This window comes from Macrotis lagotis, chromosome X (genome assembly GCF_037893015.1).
Source record: "Macrotis lagotis isolate mMagLag1 chromosome X, bilby.v1.9.chrom.fasta, whole genome shotgun sequence".
NCBI classification, from domain to species: Eukaryota; Metazoa; Chordata; class Mammalia; order Peramelemorphia; family Peramelidae; genus Macrotis; species Macrotis lagotis.
The window spans coordinates 238,405,228-238,429,516 of record NC_133666.1 but is presented as its reverse complement, the minus strand read 5'-3'; the positions used below and the strand labels follow the sequence as shown (position 1 = coordinate 238,429,516).

The 24,289-nt window shown below is 33.2% G+C and overlaps 1 protein-coding gene across 4 annotated transcripts in view; it reads right to left on the bottom strand.

The window, feature by feature from the left end:
- Positions 1-24,289, bottom strand: part of SSBP2 (single stranded DNA binding protein 2) — a 404,380-nt gene that overhangs the window by 39,507 nt on the left and 340,584 nt on the right. For all 4 annotated transcript variants that reach the window (XM_074204890.1, XM_074204891.1, XM_074204893.1 and 1 more), the window contains 4 exons: positions 17,022-17,088; positions 15,364-15,434; positions 10,060-10,127; positions 1,582-1,630 (listed from right to left, as the gene is read on the bottom strand). In XM_074204890.1, coding sequence (XP_074060991.1) covers positions 1,582-1,630; positions 10,060-10,127; positions 15,364-15,434; positions 17,022-17,088 — 255 coding nt within the window. The remainder of the gene's footprint in view (positions 1-1,581; positions 1,631-10,059; positions 10,128-15,363; positions 15,435-17,021; positions 17,089-24,289) is intronic.

Genomic DNA, 24,289 nt, shown 5'->3' with positions numbered 1-24,289 from the left:
CTTTAGTTCACAGTTTTAAGTATAATATATATTCCAACATTTAAACCTGTCAAATCCACTGGAAGTGTTTCTGTTGATTTCTTTTAGAAAACTATTAGGAAAAATTCTACCTGGGGATAATTTCTGGTGAAGTGAAAATACTGGTCAGTAAAGATTATGAGCAAAACCCTTACCCTCCCCAAGCCTGCTTCCTCATCTGTAAAATGGAGTGTTGGAATTAAATACCTGTATCTAAATCACTTCCCAGAGTTGCTGTGAGGATTAAATGAAATGTATAGAAAGTACTTTGTAAACATTAAGACTACATAAATATTAGTTATTAATGTGCCACAGAAATAAGACATAGAAAAAAACAAAAAACTCTTTTTATACATTCCACATCCCTTGTCTGAAGCATTTCCAATTATTTTCCTTTAATGAATTCCAAGGAGAGAAAAATTAGTATATGAATTACAAAATTTTATATGTGCATAAACACAAATACATATATATATATACACATAATACACATATGTATGAATTGTAGTTCCTTTTCTTTCTAACATGAAGTTAGCTAATGGTTTATCTATATTTCATATTAAAATTAACAGCAACATGAAATAGTAGGGTAGCTTCATATTTGTTCTGCTTCCACCCAAATTATAATTCTAAGTATAAGGGAAAAGAAAAAAAACCTTCATACTTGTAAGGGCTAAATATGGTCAAATTTTCATTTTGAATGATTCCACTATCGTATTAGATATTATAGAGGAAAAAAATCAGGCTGGCCAAATTCCTATAATTCTGTAAGTCATTAAAGCAGATTGTGAATGAGTCCTGTGCATTAAATCTGTTAAACAAATTAACAGATTAAATCTATTAAAATTAAATTAGGATATACTATCTTAAGAAACTCATTTAAAATTCTACAATTTCAAAGAAAAGTCTGACAGGAAATATTTAGTAACTATTATAATTGTGAAAAGTTCATACTTTTTCTTTGACAAATTAACGAGCTATGTTAACATAATGGATAAAACAGTATTATTAAAATGCTTACAAGTATTTATCTACAAAGACTATACATATTACTCTTCTAAATAGAAAAAACACCACAAAATAAATCTCATAATTCATGTATATGCATTTTCTTTAGAATTGCTTACTTATTTCTGTACATATACTTTTGACACTGTCTTATTCAATTTACACTTTGGTCAGTGAAATGATTCAAAAGTACAACCAGGTGATGTAGTGAATAGAAACTGGACTTGGAACCAGGAAGACATTTTCCTGAGTTCAAATCTGACCTCAGACACGTTCTAGCTGTATGACCCTGGGCAAGTCATTTAACTTTGTTTGTCTCAGTTTCCTCACATGTAAAATGAGTAAACCATTCCAATATTTTTGCCAAGAAAACCTTTAATGGGGTCACAAAGAATCAAATGTGACTGAACAACAACAAATTGATTCAAGGGATTTCATAAGCACAATTTTTTTGCTAAGCTTTTGAATATACTCTTTTAAATAAGAAATTCATTACTATGGTAAAGAATTAATTTCACAGGTTATAATAATGTTTAATCTCACACATGTACTCACTGAATTGGCATTTGTTGGATTTGGCCAAGGTCTACCACCACCTGGACCCCTATGAGATAAGATAATAAACAAAGGTTTAACTCAAACCAATTTTAGCTTCTGACCAACTGATATGTAAAAATATTAAATAAAAAATACCAACGATTTTACCAAAATTTTACTAGATTCCTTTTCCAACACAGAAGTAATTTAACTTCCTATGTCTCTTTTTGAAACAAATTACTTTATTATAAACATATTCTTTCATTTAGCATTTTTAATAAATATTTTAGAACAAAACACAAAAACTAAAGTATAATCCCTAGAAACAGTTAAACCAATATAGTTAAGTAACTAAAATGCAGTTTATACATGTGTATTATTTACCATTTACTAAAAGAAGGCTGTAGGCTCTAACTTTAATAGGTTTAGTAGCAATATCTATTACTATATTTAGCCTGAGATTAGTTGCTATTTATTGTCACTTTCATTTACATAATTGTGGTAGGTTTGAATATCATTCTGATCTTATATTCTTTATTTGTATCATTTTATATGTCTTCTTACATTTTTTGAATTATTTATACTTCTTATACCATATAATAAAATAATATTCCATTTACATAGCACAATTTATTAACTTTTTCCCCATTTTTCACACAAATCATTTCTCACCTTTTGCTACCTTGAATAATTTTGTACAGAGACATTTTTTTCTTGTGCATAACCACCTTAGAATATGAAACAGTAGATTACTGGTTCAAAAGATAAGAAATTTTTTTTAAAAATAAGTTTTCATGTTTAATTTCGCCTTTGGAGTAGCACTTCCTCACATGTGGCCCTCTGCCCCTCAAGTGCCCACATCATAGATCTTGCTCTAAAGCCAGCACTCTCTTAGTTCAGGTTTGATGTTGGGATGAAATGAGACACCTGAGAGTCACTGAATAGTTTGTTCAAACATGGCAAGGATATACAGCAAGGATGTAAGCTTTGCTTGACAAGGTCTCCATGTGAAAACTTGTCTGGCAATTTTGTAATTCAGTAATAGTGACTCATGGTTTTTAGGTAGCCAGCAGATTTGGGAGGTCATAACCAATAGTAGCTGGGACCTACTATGTTCCCAGGCCAGGAAGCTGCAGTAGCAAAACTGAGGCCACTCAGGAGGCTACTAACCTACTAAAACCACTGCTCAAGGACTTCTGGTGTAGTCTGAGAAAGCTACAGTTTAAAAAAAGAATTCAAATTTGTGATTTCACTGGTGTAGGGTACTGCAGATGAGGAAAAATCTACTGATGCACATTTTCACCTGTTTGGCTATTTAGAATCTGATAGAGTTGCTTGGGGGTTCCCAGAGATTTTTCTCAAGGTCACAAAGCCTTCCTCAGTCAAGGGATGAACTGTAACCCAAGTGTTCCTGACTTTGAAGTCAATATTGATGACTGTATGCCAATCACTCTGCCATGATTGCCTCTCCTGGGTCAAAATAAATGACAATCTCAAACAACACAGCAAAACCAAAAAAAAAAAACAACCACCCATAAACAACCCAATCAGAAAAGATCCTCCCACTCCATCATGGGCTAATATTCACACAGATTACCACATGAGGTAAGGTATACATGCAGAGACACTACTGTGTGAACATACATTTGGCACCTAAATAGGGAACTTGTGTGGCCAGAGAATGTGTTTGAAGAGGTTCACACCATAAACTCATGTAACATGCTTGCAAATCACCCAAGTCGGGAAGCTGTGGGACCAGGGCAACCAGTGCTTCTGATGCTTCAGAGCCGTTAAGGGCTCTGGTCATGTTAGGATCTGACTGCTCATTAATTTCTGCTCTTTGTGGGCTGACACTGCAACTCTGCAAGGCTTTCCATTGCTGATTCTGGGTGTCTCTCTCTATTCAATATCCAGTGGTCTATCTGTGTTGGTATCATTGTTTATTTACCAAGCTGCTTTCTGCTATCATCCATTAGGCTATAACTCTTCAGGTTTATCTGCCGGGTCCTCTGGTTGCCTATATGTCTACAAAGCCTCTCCAGGTAAGAGCAGGTAGATGATTTTTAATGCATAGCACTACAACTGAGCTATTAATGCAATGGACTGAGCTATGAAAAAAAAAAGGCAGGGGGAGGGAGGGAGAGGGAGAGGGAGAGGGAGAGGGGGAGGGAGGGAGGGAGGGAGGGAGGGAGGGAGAGAGAGAGAGAGAGAGAGAGAGAGAGAGAGAGAGAGAGAGAGAGAGAGAGAGAGAGAGAGAGAGAGAGAGAACGAGAACACGAACGAGAACAAACTTCATGAGAAAGTCTCCTGGTCAAGATTAATCTTATCTTTTTAATTATCCTTTATCTGGAGTTGATCAAGATCACCTTCTTGATTGGTCTTGATGAACTTGGAAAAGTTCTTGTTCCCATTTAACTCTTCACTTTGAACATATATTCCCAGAATCTATTTAGGGGACTCTCACTTAAAATTCTATACATCTGCCCCAAGCTTCCAAATCTCTTTAACTGGCATGCAAATTCTACTTTGGGCTCTTATTGCTCATCCTTGAAGAGAATTCCCATTTGATTCAATCTATATTTTTTAATATGCTATTTGTTTCTTCCTGGGTATATAAAAATCTTCATTTTTATGGTTGAAGCTACTTTGGCAAGTGAATTTCTGGGTGAATTTAACTTGAGGATTGTCTCTGTCAAAGTCCTGAAAGCTTCATTAAGCTTCAATTTTTCCTGTTTTCAATGTTTCTGAAAAATTAAGATATAATTTTCAAAATTTTTGTTTTTAAAAATGCTTCCTTGCAGACCAAGACTTCTCAGGTTGTATCACTTAGTTCTGACTTCTATCCACGATTCATTGATACTGAAGAATATAAACATTCTTGTAATTATGCCCTTTAAAAATGTTGTTTAGCTATTTGTTCTACCCCTTCTTACACTGGGACTATTCTGTTTTTCAGAGATTCTACCTTTTTATCAATAATTTCCAAAGAATGCTCCAAACTGTTAAGTCTTATATTTATCTAGTTGATTTGACTTTTTCTTTTACTGACTTTAATTCTATATATAGAGTTGTCAACTAGCTTTATATTTCTGTTATTGAGCTTATTACAATGCATAATTTTTTTGTGTGAAATTCAGTTTCCCTTCAAGAAGTTCTGTCATTATTGTATTTTTTTTCTTTCCTTTCAATGTAGTATCCACTTTTGCTTTTGCAAAAGTGAATTTTTTCTTTTTCTTCTTCCTTGAAAATATTTTATGTGAGAATTCCCCATCTCTATTTTTTTGTTCTTTTACTTTATTTGGTATAGTTACTATTATTTCAAGGCATTGAAACTGTACTTAGTCATGATCATATAAATCTCCATCATTCTGCTAGCTATCTCTCCAGTGTAGAATTATTCCTAAAAAATTAAGCTGATCATTAATAATAAACTATAACAGTATAAAATTCTTTGCTTGTAACTATTCACAAAGTGATTACTTTGTGACTTTTATTTGCAATAATAATATACTAGGAACAACTATAGGTAAATCAGTTATCTTCTCATGTTTTCTAAACACTCACACACACACAAACAATAAGTATAGTATAAGTATATATTTGAGAGGCAGGGTGGCAAGGTGGTATGGTGGCAGAGATTATTGAGGGTAGTTTTGGAGTCAAGAAGGTCTAGGTCCAAATTCTGACTTTAAAATATAATAGTGGCATGATCCTGCACAAGTCACTTAAATTTTCCAGGCAACTCTCTACCTTGTGTGACCTACATAAGGCATGAAATTCTTACTGTAATTTCCACAGATGAATCTTGAGTTGTGAATGAAGACTATATCTCCCTCTCAGGGGGCCTTAGGGATATCCCTGAGGAAGTGGAGGGGTAATCTTTTTTATTAATTATTTTTTTTTAATTTTGCAATTTCCCCCCCTAATCTCGCTTTCCTCCCCCCCCCCCACCCCCACCCCCAGAAGGCAGTCTGTTGGTCTTCACATTGTTAGGGTAATCTTTTAATGTCTTTGATACAAATCTTCTACTAACATACATCCCCTACTTAAAAATCAGTTTAGCTAGCCATCCCTAAATAACATTTAGAAAGGGTCACTTATTATAGTATAACATTCAAACCAGTAGGTATAAAACATATCCTCCTCTAAGGCACATTTTCCCACAAGTTCATGCAAGGTTTAGGGAAAAGTGGGATTAAGTTTAAGGAGCACATGTGGCAAAGGGGTAATCTACAGCTCTTGGTTGCAGGAAGTCCTTTGCTTCATTCAATAGGTGCTCAAGATGTTCCCTCTTAGAGAAGGTACAGTCTCTTTCCTGGATTCCTTATAGAGTCATGAATCTAGGTCTAGACTGCCCTTAGTCCAAAATAGAAACTCCCCTGGGTCCTTCAAGATCCTAAAATCCTCCTCCAATAAAAGGGGGGAGGAAGCCTGGCCAAGACCAAATGGGAGTCTTCTCCCAAACCCCTTGCTCTCCAGAGGATATTCCTTCTCAGAGACTTTTACTGGAAATTGCTTGCTCCAATTTTTCAAATGACTTTTTGTCTTGATTCTCTTGATAACTAATAGATGACTCCTAGGATGAAGTCTAGTTTTCTCAGACTATCTGAATCTTTTTCTCATTCCTGTTTCAAGTATTTTTTAAAAGAACTTTTAAATGAAGTCTACAGTTGAAATTAATTCATTAGGCATCTTATCATTTAATTTAAGTAGGATATTGTGACTTGATTGAGTAAATATAAATCAAATTCACTCTTATATTTATAGATGAGCTGTTAATTTCTGTTTTTAGAAGCTGTTTCTACACCAGGAATTACCCACATCAAGAAATCAGAGGGTCAAACCAAAAGAAAAAAAAGTACATTTATAGATATACACACTCATGGATTAAACCGCAAATACAAGAGCTACCAGTTTTAGCTAATTTGACAGGGTGGCAAATATGTATAAAATATTATGTTTATTGTCAGCTAAAAAAAAACCTTGATCTGATAACTTGTCCTCTAAAAACCTCTATCCTAATGTTAAGTCTCTAAAAAAAATGTTTTCAGAGATAGGATTTCAGGGCTTACTGATATAGATTCTATGGTGTAGACTGAAGCATGTGGTGATACTAAATCAATGAATCATTTAGGTAATAAAACTATTTGCTCTTCAGCTTTGTTTCATATAGATAAATAAAATGGAATAGAGAAACAATTGGGGTCACAAAAGAATCATACATTTAGGGAAGCACTGTTCCATTTGGGGAAGCCTAGGCTCCAGAAGGAAATTCTGTCCTTCTGTGGGATACTTACCACATCTGTCAAAGAAGAGACTAAGGATTAGAGTGAGGATTTGCTAAGTATTAGCTATTATTCTGGTTCTTCTTAAATAGAATTGGATATTTTACAAGCCTGGGAACTCTCTTTTCATCTGATGATGAGTGAAGCTTCTTTTCAGTTAAAATATTCTCTGTCATTGGCTGGTTGAACTGTCAGTCAGCATGAGTTATTGCTAAGGCATAAAAACAAGTTAAATTGGTAGCTTGCCTGATGCTGAGTGATAGAGCTATTAACCAGAGACAGCAATGTGACCCATAAATATTTTCAGGCTCTAATTCATACAAAAATTCTGCACAAAGCCATGACTGGAACGCACAATGTTGAATTTATCATTTTAAAAAATCATGATAAAAGCAATATAATATATTACATAGATATCATAAATTTGTATATTCTGTGTGAAGCTTACCAAAAATTATTTAAGAAGCATTAAAATAATATACTTATTTTGAGACTTAAACACTCATTTATTCTCATAGCTCCCAATGGGTTTTTCCATTAAATTTCATTTTAATATTTTAACAGAATATTTATAATAATTCATATTTATATAGTGAATTTTCTTTCAAGTGCTTAGAACATTTGGAATTTACTTTGATCTTCACAACATTTTTGGTGGGGGTGGGAGGAGGTGAGCCAGAAGGAAAGCAATGGTGCTGAATGGCAATTATGATTAGATGAAGTTCTAATATTCTTTAATTGGCCACCCTCCATCCTCTCCTTTTTTTTTTAATATCAGTCACATTACAAAGAATGAACATTATAATCCATGATATAACACATGTCATAGAAATAATAGAAATAAAGAAATAAAGTTTCTATATAAATGTAGTGCCCGGCATTGATTTAAGCTAAGCAATTTCATTATAAAAACTGAAATTGAAAACGGTTAGATTTTTACAAAACATGGCTGGCCCTCAATATGTTAAACTATATCATTACTATCAATGCAACTGTCTTTTAATAGAGAAATAAGAACTTAGATCTCTATAATCCTTTTTCTCTCTTATTTCAAATAGGAGATACTCATAGAATTAGACATTCACTTTAAATTTATTCTAAGAAAATAACAAATCCATACACGTATGAAACATAACATAGAAAATAAATAATTTAAAAATTTATTCAATTATTTTATCTTCAGTTAAACATACTGGGATTGTTTCCTTTTATCTGGAAAATTACAAAAATATGATTGCACAAATTCTTATATTTTCTTCTCTATAAATATAACTTCTATGGAAATGAAAATGAACTAGGACATTAGGCAATAAATGTGGAGAAAATTAAAATTAGAGATTTTTTTAGATCTAAGCATCATACAAATTGCTGAGTGATATAGTGGAAAAATGGTAATACATTTGGACCCATAATCTGGATAACTATACATAAACATAAATTATCTTTAATAATCAACTATAACTGAAGTATATGTCTAATGTGATTAAAGGTGTTTTACAATAATTTTTTCACACATATTTTTAGACTCTATAATAGAAAATATGACCTGAATGTGGGTTATTATTAATATATACATGCAAGCACATGAGAAATATGACCTAAATGTGGGTTATTATTTATGTATACATGCAAGCACAGGGGAACAAAGATAGTCATTTCCATTTTGGAGATTCAAGGAGCATGTTAAAAACATAAATGATCATATGAAATAATATATCTTCATTATCAAAAAATGGTTTACCTAATATACTAAATAATTGTAATATGAAGATAATTAGAAGAAATTAGGCACATATTTATAATCTTAAAATGACCATAAAATTAATCTACAAACCTTTTCCTCCTCCCCTCAATCATAGTTATATTCTGTATTGTAAATAGTGTAGTTTACTTATTATCTTCAATTTTTTACATTTAAAAAAATAGATTACTTACCTTAACTCTGACATTATTAAAGTAGTTTTAGAAAAAGTGCATATTTGGGTATCTACTGCCAGAGGCAATTGACATTCTTACTACATGACTCCATGGTAAGTTACTGGATATACCAGTGCTCCTTGCAACTCTCTGAGACCATAAGTAATTAAATAATTGTTGATCTGTTTTGGCAGAGGAAGTTTCCCAAACGGCAAATTCCTTACACCAATGAAATCACACTTTTGCAAATTTTTCTTGACTCAACTTGTGACCAAATCATTGATCACTAGCATGTTTTTCAGAGCTAATAAATACTAATAAAATAGGTGGATTAGATAGAGTTGTATCCAAAAAAAATCTTGACTACCTATTCACATTATATAATATTATATAAAGTATCTCTATTACTTTGGATCATCCATCTTTAGTACACATATCTATAATTCATCAATAATTCTCCTTATCAGTGATTTTCATAATATCTACTCTGGGGCAAATGGAACTTGTAGGGAAAATTGTATAATTTTGAAATGTGAGCTTTCTCAATAAATTCCAGTACAAGGCAAATGAGAATATTTAATTCTCTAAAATGACCATTTGCTCCATGAAAGGCTGAATCAAACACTTTCCAGAGTTCTTTTAGGGGTAGAAAATGATGACAGCTATATCAAAGCTTACTTTTTAATCAGAGATGAGTCTTGTCTTTTCTAATAGTTAATTGGCTAAATGTAGTAATCAAATTTAAAAAATATAAAGCTCCTTACCATGGTAGGTTTCAATTATCTTGCTGTTTACATATTTTGTGACATCAATTTTTCATAATTTATGAATCTATGCTATATGGTATCTATGAAGTCATCAATAGGGGTACTCCCAGCAAAAACAGCTTGTTATCTATTCAATTTGTCCATTCTTATTTCTCCTGTCCATGTACTTTCTTAAATCTGCCACAAGAGAAGCAGCCAATATGTTTAAGACCTCTCAATCTCTTGGCATCTCATGCATACCTATTAATTGGCATGTGATAAACATTAAAATCTAATAGAAATATCAAGCAAAAAGTTTTCAGTCAAGAACCCTAAAAATGGCATAACCATTATTTATACAAGCTGTAAAATGAAAATAGTAAATTATATGGAGCATCTTTTGAAAAAAATTAATAAAATGAAAATATTTTACAGTATTCAACCAAATAATGCATATATTCCCTCTTTTGATTTCAGTCACAACTCATTATTTGTTTTTAAAATGAATATCATTTTTGTAAAGAGAATAGTGTAACAGATTTGCTTACATGTTCATTCCAGGCATTCCAGGGCCACCTAAAGCATTCAGAGGGGGCCTCATTGCACCTCCATAGTTCTGCAATGATAACCAAGGGTCAGACTACCACAAAACAAAAAAACAAAACCAAAGAGGAGGGGGGAAAGAAAGGAGAGCAAGTTAATGATTTCCCTACACAACTGCTGACTGGATAAGGCCTGTGCAATTCAGTGAGGAATCCATTCTGTATTTTTAAATTTTTAGTTTATGAAAAATGAATGAATATGTAGGCTCATTGAAGCCTATTAAATGAATCTGAGAAATGTTTATAATCATAAAAATTTGATATGCATTTATTAATCACCTACTGTATGCACAACACTGTAATTTTTAAGTGGGGGATTTCTTATAAATTATACATTTCTCATCTTGACATAACATAGGCAAACATAAATGCTAGTGAGTTCAATCTAAGAAAGTCAAATTTGAAATACTCAACGAACAAAATCAGAATTTCTGGGTTAAATTATAAACTCCATAGTAATCTAAAATAATCAAAACTAAATAATGCATACTCTTAAAAGCACAAATTTTTATATTTAAACATATATACACTTGTAACTTCTTAGGCATAATGGTTAAAGCTAATTTAGAATGAAAAATTTTTAGAGATGGAAGGAATATTAGAATTAATCTAGTTTAAAATCTGCCAGAGCAATATTCTCTTCTATAATACCATGACACAGGTGGTCATTGAATCACCTTGAAGCTTGCAATTATAATAGGAGGTTCACTTATTTAACTGTTAGAATTTTCTTTTTTAACACATCAGAAGCCAAACCCCTGAATCAGGGCACTAGTTTGCTAGTGATAGTAATATAAAAAAATACATTTCCTTCTGGTTCTCAATCTGATCTTTTCCCAACTGCCATCTTTTTTCCCTTCATTGAAGTATAGCAGTTAAGTATAATTTCATTGTTAGTCTAAAGGTATACTGATTATAGGAACACAAAGTTTGTAAGATCAGACTAATATGGATGTCTCATTGTAGCTAAAGTAAGTCAAGATAAAAAGGGAAACAATCCTGGTGTGAATTGCAAAAGAGAAAGATCATTTTTATAAATTGATTCTTAATTAGGAATATATAAAGCAATAGACCAATAATTGAAATTGGGAACATGGGCAAATAAATCTTTTGGCTATTTGACCACACAGTCAAATGGAAGTTTACTCACTACGTATTCTTTCAACAAATACTTAAACTTTGTACACTCACATCCTCAGTACCTAATAACAGAGTTCTGCACACAGTAGATGCTTTATTTTGATATGAATTGCACTGAACTATCGTGTCAACTACATAATAAACACATACACACTACATATTCTAAACTTCATAACTGACATTATTTGGACATCTTAATGAGATTTCCTATAGGAACCTAAGCTGATTAAAAATTATCTTTCACTTTTAAGGATTCAAAAAGCTTGCAAATTCTTTCCTCCACATATGAATCTCAACTCTAGAACAAAACAACTTAAGAATTCAATATTCCATTATATTTCAAAGATCACAGTTAGCATGGTACTTTATATTTAAACAAAAAACCTGTATTTGGTTCGCTGCAAGTTAATTTTTGGTTATGATGCTACAATTACAAAGTTTAAAGTATATATGCCATAATTAAGAAATTTAAACATAAATTCTCATTAGAATGCCCTCACTTCAAATTATTTTACCTGAGTCAGGAAAAGTTCTTATTCTTTCTTAATATGATATAGACAAAAGAATAGTTTCTTCTTTCATTTAAATATACAAGACTTGTATAAGAAATTTTGTTTGTCTCTGTGAAGCCTAAATTTAAAAAAAAGTCTGATTTCTCATGCAAATTCATAATAATGTATATGACAATGCATAACAAGGGTGCTGCTTGGGCACAAGCAAAAATAATCTCAAAGAATAAATTCCTTTCTGCATTATGATTTTGTTAGCCATTGTTCACAAATAAAATTTACTTGAAATGAGTATTTTCTAAACTTTACTAATTTAATTTATTTACAACATAATTCAGATAAATACACAGCTGAGTAACTTAGAGTATAACCATAATGACCAGAATGCTCATTATTACTACATTTTCATATGAAGTCTAAGTGTTTTGACATCTCAGGTAGGCACTGGTGTATCTTTCTGAACAATGTCAGCATAATTCCTCTAAAACAAAATTTGTTGAAACAACAAAAGCAATCCTTCTTAGTAGAACTATTGTGTTTGGAATGAAAAAAGCTGAAGGCTAAGTTGAAGATTAAATAAATTTGGACATGAACTATTATCCATTAAGAAATATTTTTGGAGGAAAAAACTTTAGCTGGTATTTGTCCAAGGGAAACATATTTGATTCTGTTTGAGAATGAAAGCACATTTAACCAATGAAATATACTGGTAGAATAATTACCTATTTGGTCCAACATACACTGGCTAATTAGCAAATTGCTCTCACTAAACTTCTCACATATTTAATGATGCTTAAAGGAAATAGATAAAAAAAGGTGAAGAAGCAGAAATATAAATTGAAAATCCAACTCAAGTTGGTTTATGGTACAGAAATAACAGAAAACCAGTTTAAAATTCTTAATGACCTATTCAAGACCTTTAATTGAAGAAAAACTTAAGTGAAGTAAAACCTGATTGGCTTCAATTCATGCTATCTAATTTCAACAGAACCCTCATCACAACAAAATAATTTATTTTACTCCTTCCTAATTGATTCTGTATCCCATTCCCACAGAAATTATTGCAAATTTCTTTCTTCAAGTCTATCACATAATCTCTTTCTTTCCTATTTTTGAGAGGTTCTCATCTTAACTTTATTGACAAAATAGACATCATTCATTATGATCTAATTCCCATCTTTCCCTTTCTCTCAAAGTCACTTGAAATCATCTCCTTCTCCCCTCCTTTATTGCAGTCTGTGATGAAGAGGGGACCATTCCCCTTCCTAAGGCCAACTATTCTATGTGGTCCTTCTATCTCATCTTCTCCAGCAAACTCCAGTCTCTCCCTTTCCCTGACTCCATAAACTTATCCAAATTTCCCAATTCCATCCTTCTCATTTCTCCCTTTCTCAGCTAACTCCAGATAAAGCACTCTCATATTTGTTGTTTCAACTAAGTTGAAATTACTTTCTTCAAAATTAACAATTACATTAATATATTAATTGCTAAATTTCATAGTCTCTTCTCTCATTCTCATTATCTCAGATCCTTGATACCCTCCCCCAGATATACTCCCCTTTAGGCTTTTGTGACACTGATCCTTCTTGGTTTTCCTCCTAAATGTGTGATGATTTTTAGTTTTCTTAGCTGGTTTATTATTCATATCATGCACTTATCTGTGGCTGTACCTCAAGGCTCTCTCTCAGCCCTTCTCTTTCCTCACTTGGTAATTTCACCAGCTGCTATTTTCTCTGGATGATAAGCCTTTCCAGATCTCCCCAGTTGCTAGTGGCTCTACTCTCTAATTACACTGTATTTATTCTGCATTTATTTTGTGTCTATATAACACATGCTCATATATTCATTCCCATTAAATGGAGTGTGTACATATATACATCTCTGTGTGTGTGTGTGTGTGTGTGTGTGTGTGTGTGTGTGTGTATGAATAAAATGTGCCTATATATCCTATATATAGCACATATTTACACTAATTCACTGTAAGCTTTTTGAGGGCAAGGATTGTTTCATTTTTTCCTTTGTATTCCTAGCACTTAATAATATGTCTGAGCATAGTATAATCACTTAATAAATAACTGTCTATCAATTGATTAGGCCTAATTACCATGAAAACTGGCTTGCTTCAGATAATGGTTTGGAACTTGAATTTGTATAAGATTTTGCTTCATGAAAGTACTCTGTAAAGGTTAGCTTAAAAACAAAGAAGTTTAGCTTTATGAAACCCATATGATATGATAAAGTCATCTTTTATATAATTTATTTATTTCTCATATTATCAATCAGTAAACACTTAAGTGCTTATTATGTCACAGATCCCAGATCAGATATAAGTACAAAGAATGAATTGACATGAACTCACAAAGGAGCAAAGGTGGAAAAGCGAAAGGGTTTCTATACATTGAGTTTATGATCAGGTCAGTCATTCAAATAAGTCATGAGAATCACATTAATTTGAAATCCTATTTAGATACTTGAAAAATACCAAACCAGCCCAATGTTCCTTTTATGTGTCCAAAGTGCCATCAAATACATTCTAAAAGAACAAAACTATTAGTTGCTTTCATATAGATGACAGGAAAGAAACTCACTGACTTGCTGTTACCCATGTGAGAACCTTCTTCAACAGGCTTATGTAACTCTTATCTCTATTATTCTAATTCACTCTTTAGAAATTAATTTCTACTTCAGGCATTTTATTGGCAAATGTAAGAAAAAAATATAAGGAAACTATCTAAAACAAACTTGACCTCCTGGGACAAAGTGATAAAAATGCCACTGATAGGTAGAGAAAACTCAATTCTAATAGATAATCTCTTGCTTCTGGTTGAGTATAGCTGATATGCATTGAATAGTAGTAGATTTGTATGAGAACCTATTTCAAAGTTGACTTCTTAATGGCCCTCTGGTGTACACTAGAAAATTGTGAATAGAAAACTTACATGATTTTTAAAATGTTTTGCTATTTAACACTATCAACACCTTGATTTTTATTTAGGTTGTCCCAACCTTTTTTTTTCCAGTACATCTAATAGAAAGGTATTGCTATCACCTAATGACCAAATTATATTTCTAAAAACATTTCCTCTAAAGAGGAAACAGCATTATATAAATAAAGTAGAAAGCTGTTAAGACATAATTTGTTACACAGATAAAATCATGTTATATCACATATAACATAATGTTCTCAGGTAGTTGCCATGTTAAAAGCCAGATAATATATGGTTAGCTGGTACGAAACAAGTATTATGTATGAATCCTGTTTTGGAAATATATACAATGTTATTATGATTTAAAGACTAGTATTGGGATGGAAATCATTTAGAAAATTCATAATATATATGTAAACATTTGTAGGTTCTTTTAAAAATCAGTTGATGCTACTATTTAGATATTTTTTATATTATCACTGAAACTATTTTTGTATTTTAGCATATAAAGTTAAAACAAAGTTGTTACTTAGGCAGGAAAAAAGAAGTATTTTGTGATATAACATCAATAGTAGTCCTATTCTATAGCCCCTGCATCATAAAAAAGGCTCTTGGTCCTGTTTTTGGTTTATCCATGTCAATCTGTCACACACACAAACATCCATGTCAAATACCTGTGGCCCTAAGGGAACCATTCCTCTTGGAGGGGTCATTCTCTGCATTGGTCCACCCATATTTGGATGTCCTGAAAAAAAAGACATGAAAATGTAAGATTTCAATGTTCATGAATGCCAAGCAAGGGTCAACAGTTTCTATAACTTATATAAGATGATGACATTTCAGGCATTTGATTTAAAATTGTAGGTGTTTAATAAGAGTTGGCCCTTGTTCTGAAATTACTTTGCATCTTTTCCTGCATTCCCTATCACTAACTGGGATTTGCTACTCTCTTAGAATAACCGCATCTAGAGAAAACCCTAACGTTGAGTTACTGTTTCTGCTTGAAAGCATCCCTTGGATTTAAGTAGACAGTCAGATTCAAATCAAGTCAACAAACTGGGTGACTAGGCTAAGTGAATTAATTCTGGACTTCAGCTTCCTATGCTGCAAAATGAGAATAATATAGGTATCTATCATATTGAGAAATGAAGATTAAAAGATAATGTAGAGGAAGTATTTCGCAAAGCTCTACATAAATGTTAGTTAATAAAGACAACCCTCAAGTATTAATTTGTGTGTGTATGTGTATATGCGTGCCTGTGTATGTGTTTAATCTAGTACTGTAAATTATTCTAGTTCATTATATGGTCATTTCATTGTTTACCAACTTCTCTAACAGAAATGATCCGAAATAAGCAAGCAAGAAAAAGTAAAACTATTCAATTTCTACTTGTTTACATTAATGATAAAAAAGAGTGGCGGGTTAAGAGGTTGAAGCCATTATCCAAATGAGCTACTGAATTATCTTTAACTCAATACTCAAGTTATTCCTATATTCCAAGGATATTTATTACTTTATTTATTTCTATTCACATCTATATTGATAATAAAATACTTTCTAATCTATGTTAATTAGAATTTTCAAAATTTCACATACATTCTCTATTGAACCTCCTCAACAGTCCTGAGAAATAGGCACAGCTAAATATTGTTCCCATCTGAGAAAGAAATTATGTTTGAGAGAAATTGTGACTTGCCCAAAGTCACATGATTAATCACTGACTGAGCAAGGACTCAGAACCTAAATCTCTTGATGACTCCTCCAGTGACCTTTTCATTTTACTCTTTATGACCCCATGTGGGTTTTTCTTGGCAAATATATTGGAATGGTATATCACTTCCTTCTCTAGCTCAGTTTACAGATGAGGAAAGTGAAGCAAACAGGGTTAAGCCAGGGAGTGTCTGAGGCCAGATTTGAACTCAGGAAGATGAGTCTTCCTAGCGCCAAGCCTGGAGCTCTAACCATTCTGCCACCTAGCCACCCCACCCCACGTCTTTTACTATCCTGACTCCATAAATGCAAATCATAATATATACATTACACAATGTCAGAAATGGAAGAATCTTCTAGTCCAACTGCCCCAAGTAAGATAACCAAGACCTAGAGAGGTGAAGTGGCCTTTCCAAATATTTAAAGTTAGTGACATACTTGGAAATAGAACCCAGATTTCCTGATAGGTTTTTAGTATGCTACAGTTGAGTAAATTATATGCACAAGTGCAATGGCAATAGATGGTGAAACTTAAAGAAAGGAAATTTATTTGAGAAAATAAAGTATTTCCATGGAGATTTTGAGCATTAATTTTATGGACACACATTTTAAAGAACTGACCTTGTTGTCGAGTTGGGTCCATTCCACTAGGCAGTAATGGCTGACTTCCTGGGACACCTCCAAGTGCCTAATATATTTAAAGAGAAACAAAACATGATGACAGCACTCAATAATTTATATCATATTTAATACTCAAATTAATTTTAGAATTTCTTAAAGAGTCCTTGCCAATCATGTCAATTTATGAGAAAAATCCTCAAATGCACAACAGACCATTCATTGTCAATTACTGATCAAAAGAAAATGGATTTCATGACCCTATTCTGAAGAGAATGAGAGTGAATCAAAGATTCTTTGGGTTTAAAGAGCTGAAGAAATCACTCACTTTAGAAGAATGTTTCTTAAAAAATAACCTTTTAAACACAAATTCTATGCAAATGCTTTACTGTGATCTAGAGGAGACTCTGGATCCATGAAGACTGTTTAACGGGGTACAAATTCTCTAGGTTGAAAAAGCTTCAAATACAATCTTATCAATAAGATTCTGTTTCCTGAAAGCCATACTACATATAGGGGTGGCTCACCAGGCCAAGTCTGTTGGCAACTTGGTGAATTCTTTGACCATGGCAACACATTAAATAAACTGTAATATTGAATTTGAGAAAACTGTATGGAAAGAAAAGACTCAAAGTACAATAATTGAACAGAATTAGGTAAAGTCTATTTGGTATCAGCATTATACCTCTTTAAAAACTTTCCTTAGTATTCTCTATCACTTCTAGTTCAGCACTTTGCATACAACAGGTACTTTAATGAGTATTAACTGGATGGCTAAAACATACTTAGACAATAATCAAGACAGCACTATAGCTGGCATATGCCCTAAAAAACTATGAACTCTGTGCAACTATCTACACGGAGAAAAATCTGGTTCTGTGTAGTGCATATTATCCCTCAAAATCATCTCAAATGCTTTAGGTTGGATCAGCTCAGGTCAAACTTATCTTTAAAATTTTTCCTATTGATATTTTTTATTTTTATATCACTTTCATTTTCCAATACAACTTCTCCTCCTTACCCAGAGGAAGCAGTAATGCTCCCTGCTCCTCATTGCTACTTCTAGGTTCTCTCCTGACCTGTTAACATCTTTTCCTTTGAGGTTTATGCAATTCATATCTATGACCTAATCAAAATTCTGGTCGCTGTTGTTTATAGAGATCACTTCCATAGTTTCCTCAATGAGTTCAGTACTTCAGTTTTTCTCTCCTCACTTCTGTTTTTAAATGCTCTGTTTAGCATTCAAAGCCCTTCATAACCTAGCCCCCTCCTACCTTTCCCATTTACTGACACTTAAGTCCTGCATGTGCTCTTCCATCCAGGGGCTCTTTTTTCTTGGTGTTCCATAAACAAGACCCTCCATCTCTTGATTTAGCATTCTCTCTGGCTGTCCCTCATCCCTGGAACACTCTTCCCTCTGTGCTCTATTGACCATCTTATTTTCCTTCAACTTCTAACTAAAATCTCAAGTTCTACAGGAAGCCTTTCCCAACCCCTCTTAATTCTAGAGCCTCCCCATTGTTATTTATCCCATACATAGCTTGTTTGGACATATTTGTTTGCCTGCAGTCTTCCCCCATTAGACTGTGAACTCTTTGAAAGCTGGGACAATCTTCTGCCTCTTTTTGAATCCCCTAGGCTTAACACAGTGCCTAGCCTACTTATATGTGTATAAGAAATATTTATTAATTAGTATCTCTTTTAACAAAGAATATATAAGAAAGAAGCAGACTGGCAAACTAACTAGTATATCATTCAAATCAAACATACATGTTCTATTCATCTCCACAGTCCTACAACTCTACAAAGAAAATAAGTTGATGCTTTCACCTTTCCTTTCTTTGTGCCAAATTTATTCACCAAATTTGGCTTTCAGTCAAACTTGTTCATCAAATTTGGTCTTCAGACTTGATTTCTGTTGTTGTTTCTATTTACATTATCCTAGTTATCTTGTAAACTTTTCCTGGGTTTGCTAACTTCATTCTGTATTGGTTTGTAGAATTCTTTCCATCCCTTCATACTTTCTTCATATTCATCATTTCTTAGGGTACAGTAATATTCTGTTGCATTCTTATTTGCTTAGAAAGTCCCAGTTGATGAACTTCTTCCAATTCTTTGCTTCCACACAAAGTGGTGCTATAAATATTTTGGGGTCTATTGGGTATTTCTGCTTATTCTATTTTTTGACAAGTGTGTCTGTCTAGAAATGGAATCTCTGGGTAAGATGGTGTGAATGTTTCAGCCATTTTCTTAGCAAAACTCGAGTCTGAGTTTCAAAATAGTCAAATTAATTCATCGTTCTACCAAATGTGTTATTAGTGTGCTTGTTTCCCCACACAAAACCTCTAAAATTGACTATTTCCTTTTTTTGTCATCTTTGCCAATTTGCAGGGTTTGAGGTACTTAATACCTACTCCCTTCCCTCTCTAGTCATGAACATTGAATATCCCTTCAGTTAAATAGTTATTTCTTTAAAGAACTTTTTTAGTTGCAAAGATTATCCTAGTTAAAAAGTCTTCCTTATTAAATAATTTATAATTTTGCTACTTTTGTAGTAAATAAATATGCTAAAACTTATGGCTATAAATGAGTTTTGTCCCTTTGAGAGACTAAATATGTATTTTAAAATGTCACAGAGTTTAAAATATTTTTGGGATTTCTCTTCTGAAGCTGCCATCAAAAACTACAATGTTCTTTAAAATGTAACCCAGTAGAGGAAAAAGTTCATTCTTCTGGTGGAAGCAGATATGATATTTTGAAATAGTTAAAAATTAAAATTTTGTTTCAATGAAATCTGGAAAACTATCATGGTGAACTCTGTTCACTCCTTTTGTTCATATTGAGTCTTTCAAAAATTGCATTGTGACCTGTTCTCCAATTTTACTTGAGAATTTCCTAAATGGAGATAATGTTGATGTGATGCTGTCTGACAGCCTTAAGGGGGCAGTGTTTGTCCAAAGGTTTTGGAGAGGAGGGATGTTCCTGAGTCCTTATTCAAAAAAGACATTTGATTCCAGATCCTATTCAGGAATATCTCCAGGTAGGAGAAAGAGAAAAAACTAAATAGGGATGTCCATTCCTCAATATGCTCTTGCTTTTTGGCTCGCCTCCTGAGATATTTTTAGGAATTCTCTCTTGGTTTGAACTGAGATCTTGCTTCCACAATAGGAGAGCAAATTTAATCTTATGTATTTTCTGTTATTAGCTAATTTATAAAAATTGTCTTATTTTTGTTTTCTATCTTCTTGGATCTTTTATGAAACCAGATTTTGGAATTAAGGGGACAAGAGAGGAAAAGGAAGCTTAGGATACATTTCTCTCTTTAAGAGAGGGTTACTTGGGAAACTAGTGATATTTTTGGTTCTGATCCAATCAAGTCCTATATCAGCAATATTTTACAGGTGGGTGGGAAAGGGCAGACAGATATAATTCTAGTACCCTTAGTACCCTTATCTTCATGGAGAACTGACCACTCATCTTTATGGTTTTTTTCTCTTGCTCCCCTCAAGGCAGGAATCACAGCCTCCCTTAGAAAGGATGGACAAGATTCCAGAGATAGCTGTCAATGCTCTCCATGAGCTGTTTTGACATACCACTTGCCTTCACCAAAATTTTGATCTTCATAACATTTTCCTTATGTTCATGGATCAATGGATACAATTTCTTTATTCATTGTTATAGATCTATACTCTACTTTTTTAAAAAAAGTTTTTACAAGGCAATGGGGTTAAGTGGCTTGCCCAAGGTCACACAGCTAGGTAATTATTAAGTTTCTGAGGCCAGATTTGAACTTAGGTCCTCTTGACTTCAGGGCTGGTGCTCTATCCACTGCTCCACCTGGCTGCCCGCTATGGTCTACTTTAAAAAAAAAAAGCATTTTGCGAGTTAAAACTTTTTATTTTGGTATCTCATTGGCAGATTTAACTTCATAGAAGATTTAATGTAAACTCTTTGCTCCAAATGTTCATTCTTTGTTTTATCATAAAGCAACACAAGTTTTTATTCATAACTTACTAAAATAAGTTCATGATCTTTCACATTGCATTCAAGTGTGACACTGTAAAATTAGATTATGCTCAAGAGTAAATATGGTGACCCCTACCGTCTGCTCCCCCCACCCCATTTTTGGGGTTTATGTTCAACACCTAGTTGAAAATTCCTAAGACCTAGGAAGAGATTGGCTATCTGTATAACTTTATATTTATATTCATCTCTAGTTTACTCCTAATTTTTTTGTAGTCGAAACAAAATTCACTTTATTGTTAATGTTTTATAATAAAAAGATATTATAATATCTGAGGACAGATAGGCACTGGAAGGGTAACTTGGGGAAAGAATTGTCCTTTTCTTGGAATGCCCTTCAGCTTAGGTGGCTCTACTCTAAAATGCCTATATAACCAATGATTTTCCTCCATACCTTCCTTTTCTTAGTCCTCCTTTTGCTCCTTATACACATATTGGGAATGCTGGCTTGCTTCAGTCTATTAAATCCAGATGTTCAGAATCTCTCCCTCAATTCTGAGACAACTTATTTTATATAGATTGCTTAGTCTTTCTCAGAGACTTGATTCAAGGAGGTATTTAGGTCTTGGTCACACTGGTTCTGATTGTTTGAGTCAATCAAATAGTTTACCTCATAAGTTAGCAGAGCTAAAATGGGGGGAGTTTCAACCTCACAGTCCCCTCTCCCAATTTTAATATTTGTTATTCTCAGCAAATCTAACTGGAGCTTGTTTGGGAAAGGTCAGATCATGGATAGCTTGGTTAGTTAGTGACTTGAGAAGAGTCAGCATTATCTGATTTGAAGCACAGTCTGTAATCAAATCCAGTTATTAATATTTTCCCTTTCCATAAGAGTCTGACTCTGATTGTAGTACAAAAATCTCTGCCTTACAGTTACGATCTCTGGATAGCTTAAATTTAAACATACAAGTATGCATGCACTCACTAACACACATATCCTCAATAATGTGGTCACCATGTACCTTTTTGGCTTGATCCTCCCCCCGCATCTAACTTTAAACTGACCTATTAACTGTCTCCAGACTTTATGACAAAGGTTGATTTTTTTCTAACATCCTACTGTGATACTTCCTGAGGGACTATGATTATTTCTGCTCTTTCTATGTGTGTTGCACTAAAATACTATATTATGGATGAATTTTCATTTGAAGTGCCAGGTGGACTATCTACATTAAAGGAGTCAATCTCTACCAAGCCTTCTACAAAGACTTGATGAAGAAATGAAGAAATCTCTTGCTCCTGCCATGTTTTGGGGTCCATGCCAGATAAGAGCATCATCAGGACTGACATCAAAAGATCTAGTGACATTATACCAAGGTTTTCTTCAGTGTTTTCTAGAGACCACTCAGTCCTTCTCTGATGAAATTTTTCTTCCTTTTACCAAATCTAGCAAAGCAATCTGTAACTGTCACTTTCTAGACCAGGAAGAAGAGCAGCAGATTTTGTATTTCACAGTACTCCTTTTTTTCTTTTATTTGCTTTATTATTGGGTCAATGGTGGTGCTGATTCTGGAGGCCCACAATCTCTGGAGAGGACATTGGATGGAGGCCCCCTTTGTCTAATTGAGCATGACCAGTCCCAGGACAGTCCTGTGGCACTTCTCCCATTCTACTATCTTTTTTTCAATAAATATTTCTTGATAGCAATTATCAGTAAGTCAGCAACAACTTTTTAAGTGTCTGTTATATGCTAAAGTATTCTCCTAGATACTGAGGAAGCAAGACCAAAGAATAAAACAATCTCACCCCCAAAGGCTACTATAATGCTTTAAAATATTATATCCTTTACACAAATTTGATTTAATCACTGCCAAACTTGGTGCCAAATTTAGCCAAATCACTGCCAATTGAAAAATTGGTTTAACATAGTATTTATTTTTCTTTTCTTCATTCTTTTCTTTAATAAGATTATCAGGATAAAGATTATTAAAATATACATATGCAACAGTATATATAGTCAGACTGTAGCGAGATTTTTGGAGGAGGAAAAAAAGCTACTATTTTATATATATAAATTTCCTATTTTCCTTTGGGGTTGCTAACTAGACATACAGTGCATATATACATATATGTTTTATTTGCTAACATCTGTAAAGAACATTACTGTAGTACAAAGGCTTCAGGCTAATGAAATATTTTATGTCTGCTGAAGCTCTGGGAGAAGCAACAGGATCAAAAATGAAACCCAGATGTCTCGTGCAACTAGGATTTAAATAGGGCAAAAGCTTTCAGAATTGGATGAAAGACTTTATTTTATTTGGTGTGGGGGAAGAGAAAGTACTATTTTCCAGGCATGTTGATTTGTTATTACTTTCCCCCCTATTCTATTAAGGTCCTTCATTCAATACTTAGTTTTAAGTCATAAGGAAATAATAGATTGAAAAAAAAATCTGATTCCATGGAATTTCAAATAATAATTTTAAACATATAATCATAATGTAAATAATTTAAGCATACTTTATAATAAATTGCTATTTATATAGATGAATTGTATACTTGGTGTTTAAATCTTTCAATAATATATATAATTTAACTACTCTAAGGATATCACTGTTAAAACTGAAAAGCAATAAGCAAAGAGAATTCAGTGATGGAAGGAGCTATCTTGAACTGGCAAAGGAACAAAACTTCCTCCTCTAATCATTAGCCACTAATTTTTATAAATCCTAAGTACCCTCAAATAGTTATGAATCTAAGCATTAAGCAGGCCTAGTATATTTAACTTTTATATTCAAACCCTTACCAAAGCCATCTGTTTCTAGAAAGCTGATTCTCTATATTTTCAACTGTGAAATATATTGCCTCTCATTTACTTAGTGCAGAATGTACTTGTACTTATACTGTGGAAATCTTTATTGCACTATGCCAACCTTAAACATTTTAAATTAAGGTTACATGTTGACAAAAAAGATACAAGGATTACCAGTAAAGGAAATGACTGTTAAATAGATCTTAACTCTACTAGATGGCACAGTGGATAGAGCACTGGCCTTGGATTCAGGAGGATGGGAGTATGAATCTGACCTCAGACACTTGATTCTTACTAGCTACATGACCTTGGGCAAGTCACTTAACCCTGATTGCTTTGCATCCAGGGCTATCTGCAGTCGTCCTGATTCATATCTGACCATAGATCTGGATAGCTCTGGGGAAGATATTGAGTCTGATGACTTAGCACAGCACCCCCTCACTCAAATCCAATTCATGACATCACTTCCCAGATGTCATGGTCTTCTTTGAAAATGAAG